General features: G+C 43.9%; 1 protein-coding gene across 1 annotated transcript; it reads right to left on the minus strand.

Moving 5' to 3' along the window:
- Window positions 1-749: 749 nt before the first annotated feature.
- On the minus strand, window positions 750-14630 carry CNDP2 (carnosine dipeptidase 2). The gene is made up of 12 exons (XM_071737039.1): window positions 14548-14630; window positions 11724-11813; window positions 11067-11210; window positions 9290-9452; window positions 7631-7719; window positions 6544-6744; window positions 5869-5953; window positions 5140-5300; window positions 3343-3507; window positions 2695-2836; window positions 1863-2010; window positions 750-1425 (listed from the first exon to the last, which is right to left on the minus strand). The coding sequence occupies exons 2-12, from the start codon at window positions 11781-11783 to the stop codon at window positions 1356-1358; spliced, it is 1428 nt and encodes a 475-aa protein (XP_071593140.1). The 5' UTR covers window positions 11784-11813; window positions 14548-14630; the 3' UTR covers window positions 750-1355.
- Between the last annotated feature and the right edge of the window lie 2013 nt (window positions 14631-16643).

Raw genomic sequence — 16643 nt, forward strand, 5'->3', positions numbered from 1 at the left:
AGCTTCAGAAGCTTCCCAGTGAGAACTGAAGACTTCTCCCTGTCTCAACAGTCAATCACTATTAAAAGTCCACATCAAGCAATAGTGAAAACCAGATAGACAGGGAATTCCTGCCCTCTGCCCCCAAGGGCTGAAGCACCACATGCTGCTCACCTGTTTGTCAGGCTACAGGGCTGCATCACGCTCTCAGTTCTCAGAGCAAAGCACCATCACTTAAAATACTGAACTAATTTAGCATGCCAGTGCTGGTCAGGGAATTCAGAAACAGTCAGCCAAACCCAGTTTAGATTAGCACATTCTTGGAAGTGTTTTTCTTAACATACCAGAAGTGCTGAAGCTGAATGTTTCCAAAAGACAGCTTGAAGATGGATGTCAGTAGTTCCAGTGAGCGATACTCTTCTCTCTCCACTTACAGCTATGAATTCCACCCAATCCCTTGCAGAATCATCAGTTGTGCTACAGTGTGATAACCTGGCTTACAGAGCCAAAAAGGAACATTTTCTAAGCTTGCTTTATCTCAGGAGAAAAGCATTTAGCAACATCTGCTTCAAGTCAACAAGCTGTTATGAAGCCTGAGCCTAAGGAATAAAAATTTGGATTCCCAGAAGTACTGTGCTGTCATGTTGCTCACCTGTTTCTATAGACAGAGGAGTTTCTCCCAAAGGAGTTTTGGGAGTTTCTCCCAAAGTTACCAGAATTTGCTTTCCCTCCCAAGTCATTATTTAATACTTGGAGACCAAGAGCCAGACTCTAGAGCATGATTATTTATTGTCCTTTTTAGGGAATACAAAGGCAGCTTTACAAAAAGATGGCCAGTAGTCATTACTTGAGTGAAATTTGTTATAACCTAATTCACTGTAAATTGAAACCTGCAGGCAGGTATGAACTGTAAGAGACAAACTGCTCTTCCAGGTCACTCTGAGATAGATGCCTCACTACAGCTCAAACACATTCCAGTATAGCCCTGTAATATATCCCTGACTACTTCCAGAACATATCCTGGAATAAGAACCTTAACATTGGCTGACAGTTCTACAGCTGATCTGGCTGCTTAAACAGCTGAGATCAAACTGTTCTTCCTGCTTTATAGGAAAAGTAAATGCATATAGCAAACCACAACTTGGAAGTGATAAAGAAAGGGCAAAGATACAGTTCAGGACTGATGGCCGGATAAGGAATAGTCTGTCATTTTAAGACATTTTTTTGGTATACAGTGTTTTTGTCAAGTGGGACTGCAGGCTTCCCTCTCCAAAACAGTAAGGTGTTGGTGGAAGAGGGAAACCGTATAAGACTTGGTAATTGATGGTATTTATGAAAATTCAGACTTCTGATTATAAGCCAGAAGGTGAGATGTCTTAGTCCTTCAGCTGGGAGACTTCATAGAGGTATGCACCAAGCATCTTCACCCCCTGGATGTAGTTGTACCTGGAAGGAAGATGGCTTCCATTAGCATTGTCTTCGTCTGAGCTGCATTTCTAGCAGTTGTTCTTTTTCCAGGATCAGTCCAATGCACACAGACACTACAGACAATAGTGCTGCAGGCAGCAGGCACCACTCCCAGCCTCCCTGCATCCCTTCTGACAAGAGAGAATTGCCATCCTTGGGATTGGGGGTAGCCAAGCTTGGAGAACCAAGTAAAAAAACTGCTTCTAGTTTCATGTGTATAAAATCAGGAGCAGTAATGAGATCAAGATTCAGCTACAGACTAGTTACCCAACCAGTCACTCTCTGACAGAGAGAAATGGCACCTTGCCTTCCAGAGAATCAAAGAAAAAGGAAGAGATCAATTCTTTCTGGTTCTTTTCAGAATAGATGCCAAGAGCCACCGTACAACAGCCTGGCACAGGGATAAATATTCTCACCTATTTAGCTTCTCATTTTGAGAGTGGGCACCATCATCTGCAGCTCCAACAGGAAGCAGCATGACATTCTTGCCTGTTGCTTCTTGAAAAGTAAGGGTAACAGGAATGCTTCCTCCCTCCCTTGTCAGGTCTGGTTCAACTCCAAAAACTAGAACAAAGTGATACTCTAGTCAGTTTGGAACAGTATTAGCTTTTCCACCACAGATCCTTCCTGCTGCGTAAAGAATCAAGTACCAACCATTTCTGTATTATGTGCTCACCAAATGTTGCTCTGTTTTAATCAACCAGACCACAGAGGTTGCAGGATTTGTTATCTGCACCCCCAATATATAGTACTGGAGTACTGTCATGTTCAGTAAAACAAATTACACTTCACCTGAAAGTCTGGCTGTGCTCCAACACAGAAGACAGATTTGCTCTAGTTGCAATCTAATTGCCCTAGCATAACTGATGAAGAAGGCTGCTAAGATGAGTAAGTTCTGAGGACTTTGGCTGAGCAAGTATTCTGAGCTACTGAGAGTCTCTTACTTATGCAACAGCAGCACCATACCAATGGACTTGTTCCAATATAGTAGGAATGAGCTTGACATCAGACTTGAGTTTAAGGATTGCACATGACAGGTAATAAGTTTGGCTCACTAAGTAACAAAGTGTAAGTGCAGAGCAGTAAATATTCTGCACTGATGTGTGTGTACTTGGAGAGCAAATATATATACTTGGAGTATATGTACTCCAAGTATGTATACTTGGAGAGCAAGCAACTCAGTACTTCTTGAGGTGCTGGAACAAGAGTTCTTTAGTCCTCCCAAAGCCAAGTGGAAAACACACTGACCTGTCTTCATGGCCTTCCTACCAGCCATGTAGTGGGGATGGTTGAAGTCTGACACCCAGGGTTTCCCACCATGGCCCAAGTATACTCTGAATTTGTTGGGGCTCTGCAGCTCTGCAAACTTTTTCCTCAGGTAGTCTTCAACCTGTAAGAAAGATCGGACAGTTTTACCTACTGCTAGCATTTGTATGGAGACTGATAAAAACTGCATTACTAAAAGCATCTTAGGGACTTACAGTGACAACTTTATCACTACCATGCAGCAATATTTTTCCTGTTGTTAATATCTCGTATTATTGCCATATTCTTATTTAGGTAAGTAAACAGTATAGTGTAGAACAGTTAGCCATTATGTCATACTCTTATGCTCTGGAGTATTCACTTCTGACAATACAACTGTTACACAATTAGCATTTATTCCTGAGCCCTTTCTTCAAGTTAGTTGAGAGAAACTGAATGGCCAGGCCACAACAGTCCTGTGTAGGACCACAAAACAATTCTGTTATCTGTGTTGAGGTGTACAACAGGGAAGATGTTAGCAAAGTAAATAAACAGAACTGCTTTAGAAACCAGAAATACTCTTCCCCCAGGTACAGAGAACAAGTTTAGAGGCACTTGTTGTTTTGAGACCATTGATCCACCTCAACATACATTCTTTGTGACTTCTTCAGGAGTCATGTTTGGCACAAGTCTGATTGAGAACTTGCCAATCACTTTCCTAGGAATCACAGTCTTGGCTCCAGAGGCTGAGAATGCTCCTTCAATTCCATGGAGAGACAAGGAAGGATATCTCCACCTATGCATAAGGATATCTCTCTACAGAGGCAAAGTGAAAGACATAAGGTTACATGTAGTTTGACAGAGTACCCCAAAGTAATAATTTCTTCAACCTTAGAAAGACTTTGCAAGAAATAGAGCTTTCTCCCATGGACAAAGGCTGTTCATTCATTACACCTATTAAGCACACATTTTGATGCAGCAGTTTTCAGCCCCTTAAGAGATTCACTAGCCATAGTTTGGCTTTCTCCTAGTTGTATGGAGCCTACAGGACATGACCAGACTGCTTCTGATAAGGACACAAATATTATTTAAAAGATGCTCAAGCCCAGTGTGTAGGGAATATATTGCAAGCTTTAGTCCCCCCTGCCTCAGGCAGGTGCCTTCATCACCGAGTCACATGCTCATGAAGATAACACCCCTGAGCAGACTGAGGCATACAGTGTGCTCCCATTCATACAAATGGTTGTATTCAACTCTCTGAACTCTGAGTTTTTTAAAGTTGCACTATGCCCTTTTTCAGATGCACTTCTATATTTCTTCCTTCTTGTGTTGGACACAGCTGTTCAGTACCCTGGGTACTGTGTATTCAACATTCGTGCCTTGTAAAGAGAGCTGTAGTGTCTCAAACCTGAACTTCACTGCAGAGATTCAGGAGACCTGGAAATTGTGTGCTTTAACATCAAGTGTTTGTTCCAGGTACAGCCTGGCTCCTACCTTCTCTGAGAATTAAAGTGTCACTCTTCAGACCTCTCTCCCCTGTCTCCCCTTAAACCTATGACCTTCCTTGCATGCAGCTCAGAACTCCCTTGGTAAGTTAAGCTGGGATTTCAGTCTAGGTAAGACTGAAGAGCTTGGCTTCAGTACCATATGAAGTGAAGCCCTGACAGCTCCTTCTTATATACAAGCTGTATTTTATCTGTTACTTTATAGGACAAGGCTAAACAAGGAAGCCTGTGTGCTTTCAGTTGATATAAACCTGAGCATGTAAAGACAAAGTTGAGGGTATAAAATTATCACTTATACCTGTCTGGCTGGAGCCCAAGTCTTCTACTGAAGAAGGACAGAAGACAGATCTGCACATGTAAACTTGCCTTTTATAACACTTGTTTCTTCTTTTTATGCTAGATGTATACATCCAGGCTGTAATGCTGTAAAATTAGCAATACCTACACCTTGCAAGATTCAATGCTGTTAAAAGCATTCATTTGGAGAGCTCCCAGGATGAAGATCTGAGAAATTCAGACATGAGTTTATTGAATGAGCCTGGTCAAATATTTGGACAGATGCCCAGTTCACAGATACTAAACAGTCTTTGCTTGTCAGGTCTAGAAGAATGTTCAGTATGTCAACCTTAAACTCATCACAGCAAGATCTCAAGCTGTTTCTTCACCATATGAGAAGTTCTCACTGAGAAACTACTTCATTTCTGATAACCCACTGAAGTTAGAGATGTAGGAAATCAAATGCTTTGTGTAGATCTGGTATCTGACAACTGGAAAAGTGCTGCCAGTTCTTCTCTAGCACTGGGAACATCACTAGATAAAGTTCTGTACAAGTCTGAAACCCTACTTACACATACACTTAGGAATTCAAGGCAGTGTCACCATTTTAAAGACAGATTTATTCTCTGCCTACTAAATTACTTGATAATTACACAAGTATTTATACCTTTGCATCATGCAATAGTTTTGTTGCTCCTACATCTTTTGCATATTCTTTCAGGTCAAAATCAATCTTGTCATATAGTGCCAGCTCCTCATCAGTAACAGGTGCCACTGCTTCATTAATGCCAGGGATGAGGATCTTCCCTTTATTGTCTATAAGAGAACCTGTAAACAAGCACCTAATATCAGGGTTCAACCAGAAAAAAACAAGATGTCATTGTTGGGAACACTTCCCATTGGAAAATGGAAGTCTTTGCCTTCTGAAAACTCTAAACATAATGAAATGGACTTTTACCTAACAGAGCCTGTTCCTTCTAATCATAGAAGGCACTTGGGGAATTGGCAGCTATCCAAAGTGTGCACTGTCCTTGCAACTGTATTTAATCCTACTGCTACATGTTTGGATGGCTGTTTGAAGGCAAGATTCCCAAGGAGTTCAATATCCCACCTGTAGAACTAGAGTTTGCAGAAAAGGGGGGGATTTAATTAATAGAAAAGTTTGCAGCAGGATTTTAAAGGAAGCTAAAGTAGATGGAAAACTTCTTGGCAAGATCATTGTATTTCTGTACAAGGCATTACCTGTGTTATGCATACCTGGCAAGCCCCATTTCACTGGTCACAGCTTTGCTAGTATAAACAGCTCTTAGGAATTCTTCCTCACAGCAAACTCACTCATGCTTTAATGGCTTTTATTCCCATTTAGATGCATTAAGTGAAACATGCTTTTTCTTACCCATTAGAGCAATGAGATCTGTCATGGCCTCATGTACTGAACCACCATAAACTCCAGAGTGAAGGTCTTTGTCACTACATTCCACCTGGTTTGAAGGGAATTAAGATTCAGGTTAATTTTAGTATGAAAATACTAATTTTAGTATTTCAGTATGAATTTTACTATGCTATAATTTTAGCATTTTTAGTACGTGCATTTAGTAAATGCACAGAGCAGACTTTTACTTTAGCTTTTTGCTGCACATTTTGAGAATGCATCTGTGTTTGAAACCAGACCATTCAGGTGTAGCACATTAAAGCAGATCTGCTTTTTACTGCTTTGTGGAGTTATATAAGCCTTTAGTACTATCTCAGCTCTGGGGACCTGCGTGGTGACATCTCTTCCTGCACTCAAGGAAATATATGGATGAAGACACATGGATGCCACAAGATAATCCTCCAGTGACAGTGTTTCCTCACCTTGCATCCTTTCATTGGAAAGCTATCCCTCCCACCCCAGTATCATATCAGATAGTAAAAGGAAGGTGTTTAGACAATTAGTAAGCTGCCCTACTTAAGTTGCTACTCAGTTTCACCCTTACTGAACGGATATTGGTACAAAAGAGTTTGAGCTACTGCTCTTCTGATGTAGAAAATTCAGCTTAAAACTGATTTTGCAGTATATTACAGCACTTACCTCTATGAAGTAGTAGCAGATACCTCTCAAGCCATAGGTGATACAAGGTTTCTTCTTGCCTAACCAGTAGTTGTCAGAAATGCACACATAATCCACATCTTTGAAGAAATTGTCTCGCTGAGCAAAAATCAGTTCATCAAGGCCTTCAGATCCTGATTCTTCCATACCCTCTAGGCAGAACTTAACATTTACTGGAAACTCCTTTGAAAATTAAAAACAGGAACAGATCATGTGGAAGCATGGATTCCTTCAGCAACCAGTAGTTTTCACCCCATGTGAAAGGAAAAATGGACATGAGTAAGTTAGTTCCACGACAGTGGAATTTGTTAATTATACATAAAGTATTAAAGTTTGGACTGCACCTACCTTGAGAGCCCTTACACTACCCTTCATTTAATGAAATTCAAACTCCTCAAGAAGTAACTAGAACAACTTGTTCTCAATCCTCTTAAATGTGGGAATGCAGCAGAAATCTGTTGCCAAAGGTTAAGTCATAGAGCTAAGAAACCTAACATTAACCACAGAAATTGCACACCACAGTAGGAGTCAGAGCTACCCTATCTATTCAGTCTACCATACTCTGTGCCTAGATAGCACTTGAGAACTGCTGATTCTTCTTATAAATAATAACTTGTCTTGCAAGATAAAGCAGACATCCTGAACTATTGCTGACTGCACTTTCTTGAACAGAAACAAAGCTCCCAGTTTAGTGCTACAGAGTTAATCCCTTCTTAGAGCTCAGTGGCCGTGAGACATTATGCTTTGCTAAAGGCCAACCTAATTTAACATCCTCAAAAGAAAGTGATCATATTTGATGATTCTTCCTGCTCCAGATTATCTCATATGCATTTTCCTTCCAATACATTGTTAAAGTAAAAATGTTTGAAGTATAATCCAAGCATCTAGAAGACTTAATTTGCCACCAAGGAAACTCAACCCTACAGGGCATCAGGAAATTTACAGGACCATTGTGTCATTCCTGGAATCAGCTGAATAAGCAGACTTGCTTCACAAGGGCTTGTGGCTTGGATAAGATTTATTGCTAGACTCAGCTGTATGTAAGAAAGGATACATTTTGGGTGCTTACCTGGTTAGTTTTTTTATATGCCTCTAAGGCATTCAGCCAGGCAAGCACTGGACCTTTGTCATCTGTTGATCCTCGCCCATATAGCTTTCCTGTTGAAAGTCAATACAAATTAGCTGCTATGGAGAAAAGTTGAGAAAGCTTCAGTCAGCTCTTGCCTGCAGGAAAAAATAGCTTTCTAGATGAGCTTTTAAGCCCTGCTTAATTTTAATTTCTGATTTTTCTGAAGTGGCAGTTTTACATCCCACAGATGGGATGGGTACAGGACTGCAACAGTTCTCCCATTTGTACAGCTACCCCACCTCTCTCCCCAGCTCCTCCCTAGACAGAAGTTGAACATAAGCCTGGGAAAAAAGGAACTCTGCCTTGGGCTAAGCTGTTCCCATATCCTTCACAAAAATGCCATTTTCAACAAACAGTAAAGCTGTAGAAACTACCTCCCTCCTTTTAAACAGAGACCTATCCAGTATTAGCTTCAATTCAAACAAGGAATTATTGAAGAGTAAAGAGTATCTGAGTAGCTAGTGACCAATCACTTCTCTGGATTCTCCAGATAAAATGTCAATGTCCTCAAAAAGGGCTTTAGTCAAAGAAAAGTTTTACAGGTTATGGGGAGGTCCCAGGAAAGTAGCACACGACGGGAACACAGCAGAGGTAGATATTGCTGCAACTGCAGAGCTGTGGCTACAGCCCCTAAGCACTAAGTGTAACCACAGTGACAGAACAGGCCAGACAGCTTGCAAGGTAAAAAGCCATAGGTAAATATGCCTCCTACCCTGCCAGGCTGCACAGAGACAAGCCACAGCCCAAGGCAAGTGTAGCTCTTGCTATCAAATTAGATGATGATGAAACTTAGCAACTTGGACTCTGCTGCCTATGACCAAGCACCCAGGTAGAAGTACTGGTTACCACATATACTTCTTTTCTTGGCAATGATTAACACTTATGCAGTAAAGAATGGTTAATGTCCTTCTGTTCCTATGACCTTTAACACTCAATGCTGAGCAAACGAAACAAGTGAGAGGTTGTTGGTAGCACCAGCTTTAAATAAAAAACAAAGTTTTAGTCTCCTCTTGGCTCCTGGCACTGTATTGTTTCAAATACAGGATTTCTTCAGCCCTATTTATGGAAGAGGAACACTTATTTGGGCACTAGCTCTGTAAAACACAGCTTCTGTGGTACTCCCTGTAGCACAGCATGCAAACCCAAGGCAACCCAGGGAGGCTGCTCTACCACTCCTGCCTGCAGGCAAAAAGAAGATGTGCTGTTTGTCCCCTGTAGTGGTTCAAAATTCCTGCACACTGATGTGACCTTAAAGGTGGCAAGTTGTGATCAGCACAAGAAACTAGCTCCAGAAAGCTTTCTGGTAACAAATTACCATGGAATGCAGCAGCTGACTTTGCTGCATCTACTAGGAAAATAACATGCAAATACAGTCTAAACTATTTGAAAACAAAATGAGTTCTGAGAACAGATGAGATTTTGCAGCTTTGTTTACCATTTTTCCTCTTCCAACTTTTACCTCAGCAGTATTAACTGAACACTCATGCCTGTTCCTACTCTTTTCCCCCCTTTCAATCAAGGGTAAAACTTTAGAACAGCTGAGAAATACCACACTTGTTAAAGACATGCTCATCAGTTCCTGAAGTCTACCACTCTTACCATCTCTTTCTACCAGTGTGAAGGGCTCACTGTCCCAGCCATCCTCTAATGCTGCTGGCTGAACATCCAGGTGACCATATACACACACTGTCTTCTTCTGGGGATCTGAGCCAAGTGTTCCCAGAACAATTGGTGGTAAAGGGATCTCTGATCCATCAGGCAGCTAGAAATACAAGCCAAGAAACTTCCTGTAAATGTCAGAGCAGTACTTTTTTAACAGATGAGTTACTGTAACATTAGAGGTTATGATATTAAAGGCACAGACAAACAAAACTAAGCTATTTAAACTGGTTGCCAGAAGCAGTGTACCAATGAAGGCATGATGGCACATTGCCAGTAAAAAGTTTCCTAACAAGTCCCAGTAGTAGTAAAAATCTTCCAAGCCCCTCAGAACTGTTAGCTTTAGGCTAACAATCTTAGATTCCACTATAGCCCAGCAAGCTGTCTGCATGGCAAACTGCCATACCTAATGCTGACCTAAGCATTAGTGATAAACTCCACTCAATATCGCATTCTGCACAGCTTGTCACTGCACTTTCATCTTGTCCACAGTAAAGATCTCAACAAAAATTTCTTGTCAGTGGTATCTGAGTATAACACATCCCTACACTCAGCATTACAGCTGAATTTCTCTATACCAGCTTATGCTGTTAAGCAAAGGGCACAGTAGTGCTGATGAATTTATTTCACAAGTCCAAGAGTTGAACCTGGCTTAGTCCTTTGGAATAAGCAATTGTCACCCACTACTCAGCCTGCATGTATCTCCCTTCCAGTGAGCCAACAGATACTACTAGATGCTGTTCAGCAGATCAGGATCAGCTTAGACTTTTTTGCTCATATAGGCTCCCAAGCTCTGATTGTTTTAACAGGGTACATGGTCCTTGGCCAGCTGCTTCTTTGAATGATTAAAACCATTGCAAGAATTTACACCTGAAGTAATCAGTACACAGTTTACTGCTGCACAGCAGTTTGTACTAAGTTAGATCAGAAAAGTTCACCAGTTGCTTTACATTATCATTTAGCAACAATGTACCTAATGCAATGACTAGTTTTGTCTGTACTTAATACCAAAGTAAATACTAAAGTTAACTTTCTTTCAGCTACAAGAGTTGACTAAATGTGTGGCAGCCAAGACATTATCTCACACCCTAAGAAGCTACTGCCTTTCTAGGCGACTGTCCAGGAGACCCTTGTGTGGTGATCCTGACAGAAAGACCACCAGTCATCAAGAACTCAGTGATCCACAGTATTAGCCTGCTGAGTGCACCCAGGCCTGTGCTGCACTGCACACATAGCTTCACCTTCCTGCCTGTACTGTGCTGTACATAGCCTTGAGCTGCAGAATAAACTGAGCCAGCTGACTAGAACTTGCAGGCAGCTCCCACTTTGTTCTGGTGATTAGAGCACCTGCATATCTTTGTCTATAAAAGTGCAGCAAGAAGTTCTCATGTGATTATCCCTCTTGTTTGGCAGGGGAGTCAAACAGCTTGAATAAACAAAAGCCAACATTTCCATGAGTGGGACCTGCACAGCATGCTGCACACTACTTGGATACCCACTAGATGCTGCACAGCTTGGGGGTCCCAGCAGCTGAAGGGACTTAAGATTATCTATACTGCATCTTTATAGTGGTAGCTCCAACAAACACCTTTTTAAAGGATACTTAAGCAGTCTATGTACCTTTCTTGCTGGGATGATAAGAAGCTAGCCTGGTGCAAAACACCTTGCCTTCTAAACAGCATTTTTCTACTAAGCTGGCATGGATATGCTCACATACCTTTTGCTTTCCAATATCTTTAAGTTGGGCTGTGCCTCCCAGTCGCTCAATATCCTTGGCAGCAACCTCCATCATGCACTGGATTTCAGGCCTCTTCTCTGGCCATGCTGACACACTCTGGATTGCCACCCACTGAGCCAGACGCTACAGACACAGGAAAGGAAAGGTTGCACTACAGGTGACTTACCTCCTGGGGAAGGCACTACACAAATACAACACCTTGTAACTCAGCTTATGCCAATTTAGCCTCCAATACCAATTTTTTTACCAAAGCGTCTCCCTCTGTCTCCCAGCATGAACAGCTTCATGTGAGAAGGCTTTATTCCAGCCTTCTTTATATCTTTCCTCCCCCACCTCAAAAAGGGAGACATTATAAACCTAGTCTGGCACCCAAGGACTCTTGTCAAAGTTCTTCCATCTCTAAATTAATCACTGCTTGCACTATAGAGCAATTGAGCATTTCCTAGTGTATCTACCATGGAGATTTAGGTCTTAAAACAGAGCTATGCCTAAACTTAAGGAATAAAATTTTCTTGGCATTACTTCATTACTGGATTTATTATATAGGTGTTAACAAGCTGGTGGATGACCACCTATCAGCTTTTAATATTGCACAGCCACCTGTATTGCAGGACAAACCTCCAAAAGAAAACTTACCTGAATATAGAGGTCCTGGTGTTCATCGATGTATTTAAAGAGTGCTTCAAGGGCAGACATTTTCTGACCAGAATGGTGCTCCTGAAGACTCTGTGACAGAAAAATAATTTAGCTTTCACAGGTTTCAGAAGCAGTCTAATCAAGCAGCCACAAAAGACTTTCACCTTTCCATTGCTAATGCCATATACCAAGCTGTGTGAATGTAAAACCTGAAGTCACTCCCTCTTATGAAACCAGTGGCATGACTAAACAAAAGCACATTTAATCCCAACGCCAGTTTCTGCCTCTCCTAAGGTAATTTTGGTGGTTAAACTGAGCCACCTGGTCTATAGAGGTACTTCATTCAAGTCATACATTTCACTTTACTGCAGAAATACAGACAAAAGGTTACTTAAGTGAAATCTACTAAAAAAAGTAGCAGTTTATTGTAAGAGTTCAACTAATAGTGGCTTGAATGCTAGAAGCTAGGTCCAAGACACCACACTTATACATTGTGCTCTCCAAGGAGGTTAAAAGCAGTCAGCTTAGGAACTGTGCTTTCTCAGCTTTAAAGCCCCAGCCTGCCACTCTGCCTTCCCAAAAAACAGAGTGAAGCCACAGGAACAGAAACCAGCCCCAGCAGGCCATGAGCCTGGTGACTACCAGTTCAATGCTACCACTTCCTTGTTCTGTTTTAGTTTCAACTAAAGTTCACATGAAAAGACACAAGACCTCTCCCCTCCTCAGCTTCCTATCTTCCTAACCAGCCCAAAATCCATATTTAAGAGATGTACCATGCACTCAACCAACAAGCTTAAACTTAGGTCTCAGAACTACAGATACTGCACCTCCCCCAAAGCAGGAAAATAACCAGCTTTACAAGCCTGCCTCTGAAATCCAAGTGCCTGGAACATGTGAATAACTCCAGTGTCTATCTACTACGCTAAAAAAGCATGTTCAGCAGCACCAACTGCTGTGAGTCTGTATTTTGTTCAGTCAGCTTTATGCCACATCCCTTCAGCCCTTCTTGCACTTCTGCATGGAAGTCACAAGACAAGTATGATAGCTGTTAAAACATTTGACTGTTTGTCTTCTTTGAACAGCTGACTGCTCTACAAAGATAAAACAAATACTTTCAAGCTGCAGGTTGTCCCACATATAAGCATATTCTACCACCCCAACTCTATAAGACTCGGAATACATTTCCTTCCCCTGTACTTGTACAGATCACTGATTTAAGACATACAGAAATCCTTTCACTCACTGAAGATGGCTTCCATTTAATTACAGCATTCAACAAGTTTAGATTCGGATAACAAGTTCAATTAGAACAACCCCAAACCACCTGACAGTTCAAGCATTCTCTTCAATAATCATGAATGGTAAAAACTGAATGCCTTCAAAAGGCCTATACAGACAATGCTTCTCACTGAAGCCTGGTTTCCCTAACAAAGCCATCATCCCCACATGCAGTTAGAGCTCAAGCACAATTCATCTGGAACTTTTCAGAGAAACCAGAACACAACAATCAGCCCTGTGCATCTGACACTGCCTTTCACTCAACCAGCTCCTACAGCAACAGCAGAGCTTTAGCCTCACAGACAAAATATAACACATTACACGGAGGCTGATATTCTGTGCAACCCAAACAAGATCTGGACTACTTGCTAAATCAGGAACTGCTTTAACTATTGTCTTAAACAGTTTAATATTTTAAAAATTAGAGGGATATTGCATCACCCAGGTCTCACTGTAGAGCTGCAAAAAAATCTGTCTCGGACAGCTTCTAACCTGAAAACACAAATATAGCTTACTGTACTGCACAGGGATGGATGCTACTTCCCCTCTCCTCCTAAAAATCAGAGCAAGAATTTCCTAAAGATCCTTCAGAGTGGAGAACCGAATCATTCCTAGCTGCAGAGAAGCAGCTCCACAGTTCTACCTTTTCACAGTACTATCATGGTTGCATTATAAAACCAGATAACACAAGGGACTACCAGTGTACACTGACAGCCATGCCCTCCTTATCCACCAGCAAGATAAGGATCCCAGACAAGAGCATTTGGCCAGGGAGCTCCTATTGTCCTCCACAACCTACTAGTACAAGGAATAATGGGTATAAACTAAAACATAGGAAGACCCACACCTCAACATGAGGAGAAACTTCTTTACTGTGAGGATAACAGGGCACTGGAACAGGCTGCCCAGAGGAGTTACAGAGTTTCTTTCTCTGGAAACTTTCAAAACCCACCTGGATGCATTGCTGCGTGCCCTGCCCCAGGTGATCCCGCTTTGGCAGGGAGGTTGGGCTAAGTGATCTCCGGAGGCCCCTTCCAGCCCCCCAGATGCTGTGATAGTAAAAGCAGCAACACACACCTCGCATCACACGCCCCGTTCTTTGGGCTGAGGTTGACTTAAAAAGCCAAATGTAGGTTTTCACAAGGTTTTTTTTCCTCAAAAGGCAGAACTCACCGCAGTCCCCAGCCCTGTGACCGCGGAGAGGGTCCCTCCTCAGGGGGGAGGGAGGGAGGAAGGCAGGCGGGAGGCTGGGCAGGGAGAGGGGACGAACGTGGGGAATGAGTCGGTGGCAGCTTCCCCCCTCAGGAGCAGCCGGAGCGCTGGGGGAAAGCGAACTAGGCCGGGGCTCCCAACCACGGAACACAGGGCAAGGCCCGGCCCGGCGTACCCAGCACTCGCCGGCGTCTCCACGAAAGGCCGCGGCACCGAAGCAGCCGCTGCCAGGACGCGGAAAACTACGGCACGTCCCTGAGCTTCAGGCTGCCACAGCACCAAGAGGACCGGATTCGGACCGAACCCCTCCCTCCGGACCGCTGCCGCCACTCACCCAGACAGCGCCGTCCCGGTTCCCTTCCACGGGCAGCAGCGGCTGCCGCCCCCCCCCCGCGTTAACTACCCCGGCCTTGGCCCCGCCCCACGTGCTTCGCGGACCAATCAGAGAGCAGGGGCGGGGACTTCTGGAGGAGGGGGCGTGGCCTGGGGGCTCCTGCGGGGCGGGGGGCACCGCCCGGACCCGGCGGGGATGGGGATGGGGATGGGGATGGGGACGGGGATGGGGATGGGGACGGGAACGGGGATGGGGACGGGAACGGGAACGGGAACGGGAACGGGGATGGGGATGGGGATGGGAAAGGGAAAGGGATGGGGATGGGGATGGGGAAGGGGAAGGGGAAGGGGAAGAGGATGAAGACGGGAATGGGGAAGGGGACTGGGAATGGGGATGGGGATGGGGAAGGGGAAGGGGATGAAGATGGGAATGGGGAAGGGGACTGGGAATGGGGATGGGGATGGGGATGGGGATGGGGAAGGGGAAGGGGAAGGGGGAGGGGAAGGGGATGGGTGAGGGTGAGGGTGGCACCGCGGGCTGGGAGGTGCTGGTGAGGGCCCTGCTGCCCAGGGAAATGTGATAAGCAAAGGCATCAATAAGTTAGTGGGAAATATGAGAGATAATACAGGGGACATTGGGGAGATCTTGGCCAGAGGCTGTCTGGACAACTGAACTGTTGCAACCCAAGAAGGGAATTGTGGTTTGAATTGATTAGAGAGATTTAGAGGTGGTTTAGATAGCTGAGGTGAGGAAAGTGTAACAGAAAGGTAGAATGGTTTGGGTTGGAAAGGACTTTAAAGATCATCTAGATCAAAACTCCCTTGATGGGCAGAGACACCTTCCACTGTACCAAGTTGCCCAAGACCCCATCCAGCCTGGCCTTGAACACTGCCAGGGAGGGGGCATTCACTCTTTTTTCTACGCAACCTATTCATGTGTTTCAACACTCTCACAGTAAAGAATTTCTTTCTAAAGTCTAACCTAAATCTGCACTCTTTCAGCTTAAAACAGGCACCCCTCATCCTATCACTACTTGCCCTTGTAAAAAGTCCCTTCCCATATTTCCTGTAGGCACCTTAGGTCCAGGAAGGTCTCCCTACAGGCTCCTCTTCTTCAAGCTGAACAACCCAACTCTCTCAGCCTGTCTTCATAGGAGAGGTGTTCCATTCCTATGATCATCTTCATGGACCTCCTCTGGACTCAATCCCACTGCTCCATGCCCTTGTTGTGTTGGGGGATCCAGAACAGTGTATAGATATAGTACTTTGGTAACTGATGCTGTTTTATAGACATTCTTAAAAGAGATGCAATAATGGTGGAGGTCCCCAGGCTGTATTAAAAGTATCCATTTCTTGAATTATTGAGGGAGGTTCACTGCTCAGTCAGACCTGTTGGGTAGTGTGGCTCTCACTAACACAAAATATTAGGAAAGAGGCTGATTGCTGAGGTCATGAGGCCAGGAAATGGAGTCAGGACAGAGAAGGAAAATGGGACAATGTGGTATCCATGAAGATCGCAGAAATAAAAACAGGATGAAATTCAGTGACTGGAAGCTCATCATCTGGAAATGAATGGGAAGGAGTGGGGCACAGCAGCTGGTCATGGGAGGTCTAAGAGCTACCAGCCACGGGAGAAAACTACATGATGTGGACATTGGGAGATGAGGTAGGATCACAAGGCTCTGGTGAACTGTGTCCCCCCTTGGCTGCCAGGCATAGATCCAGTCACCTGTGGATGATGAGCTGTGACCACAACAGCAGAACTCTGGGGGGCCACTCATAAAGTCAGAGAAACCATGGGGCTCCAAGCATATGAATGTGGCATAAGTAACCTATAGAAAAGCCTAAGGAATGGCACGGTGACAATCATCCTTTATGGTGGGGTTAACAGACAAGGGGGAGGAAAATGGATGTTGGATAGCAGCTGTGAGGGTTTGATGGCATCCCCTCCCCTACCTGGGCTGGGGGGCAGCCAGAGACAGAGCAGTGAGGGCTGCCCTGTGCCTCCACTATTCAGCAGCCATCAGGGAAACTGTGGCCAGGGCTGCTCCTGGCCCCTGGGAGCTACTTTTGGCCAAGCTTCCAGTGCTTGACCCC

This window comes from Heliangelus exortis, chromosome 2 (genome assembly GCF_036169615.1).
Source record: "Heliangelus exortis chromosome 2, bHelExo1.hap1, whole genome shotgun sequence".
In the NCBI taxonomy this organism is placed as follows: Eukaryota; Metazoa; Chordata; class Aves; order Apodiformes; family Trochilidae; genus Heliangelus; species Heliangelus exortis.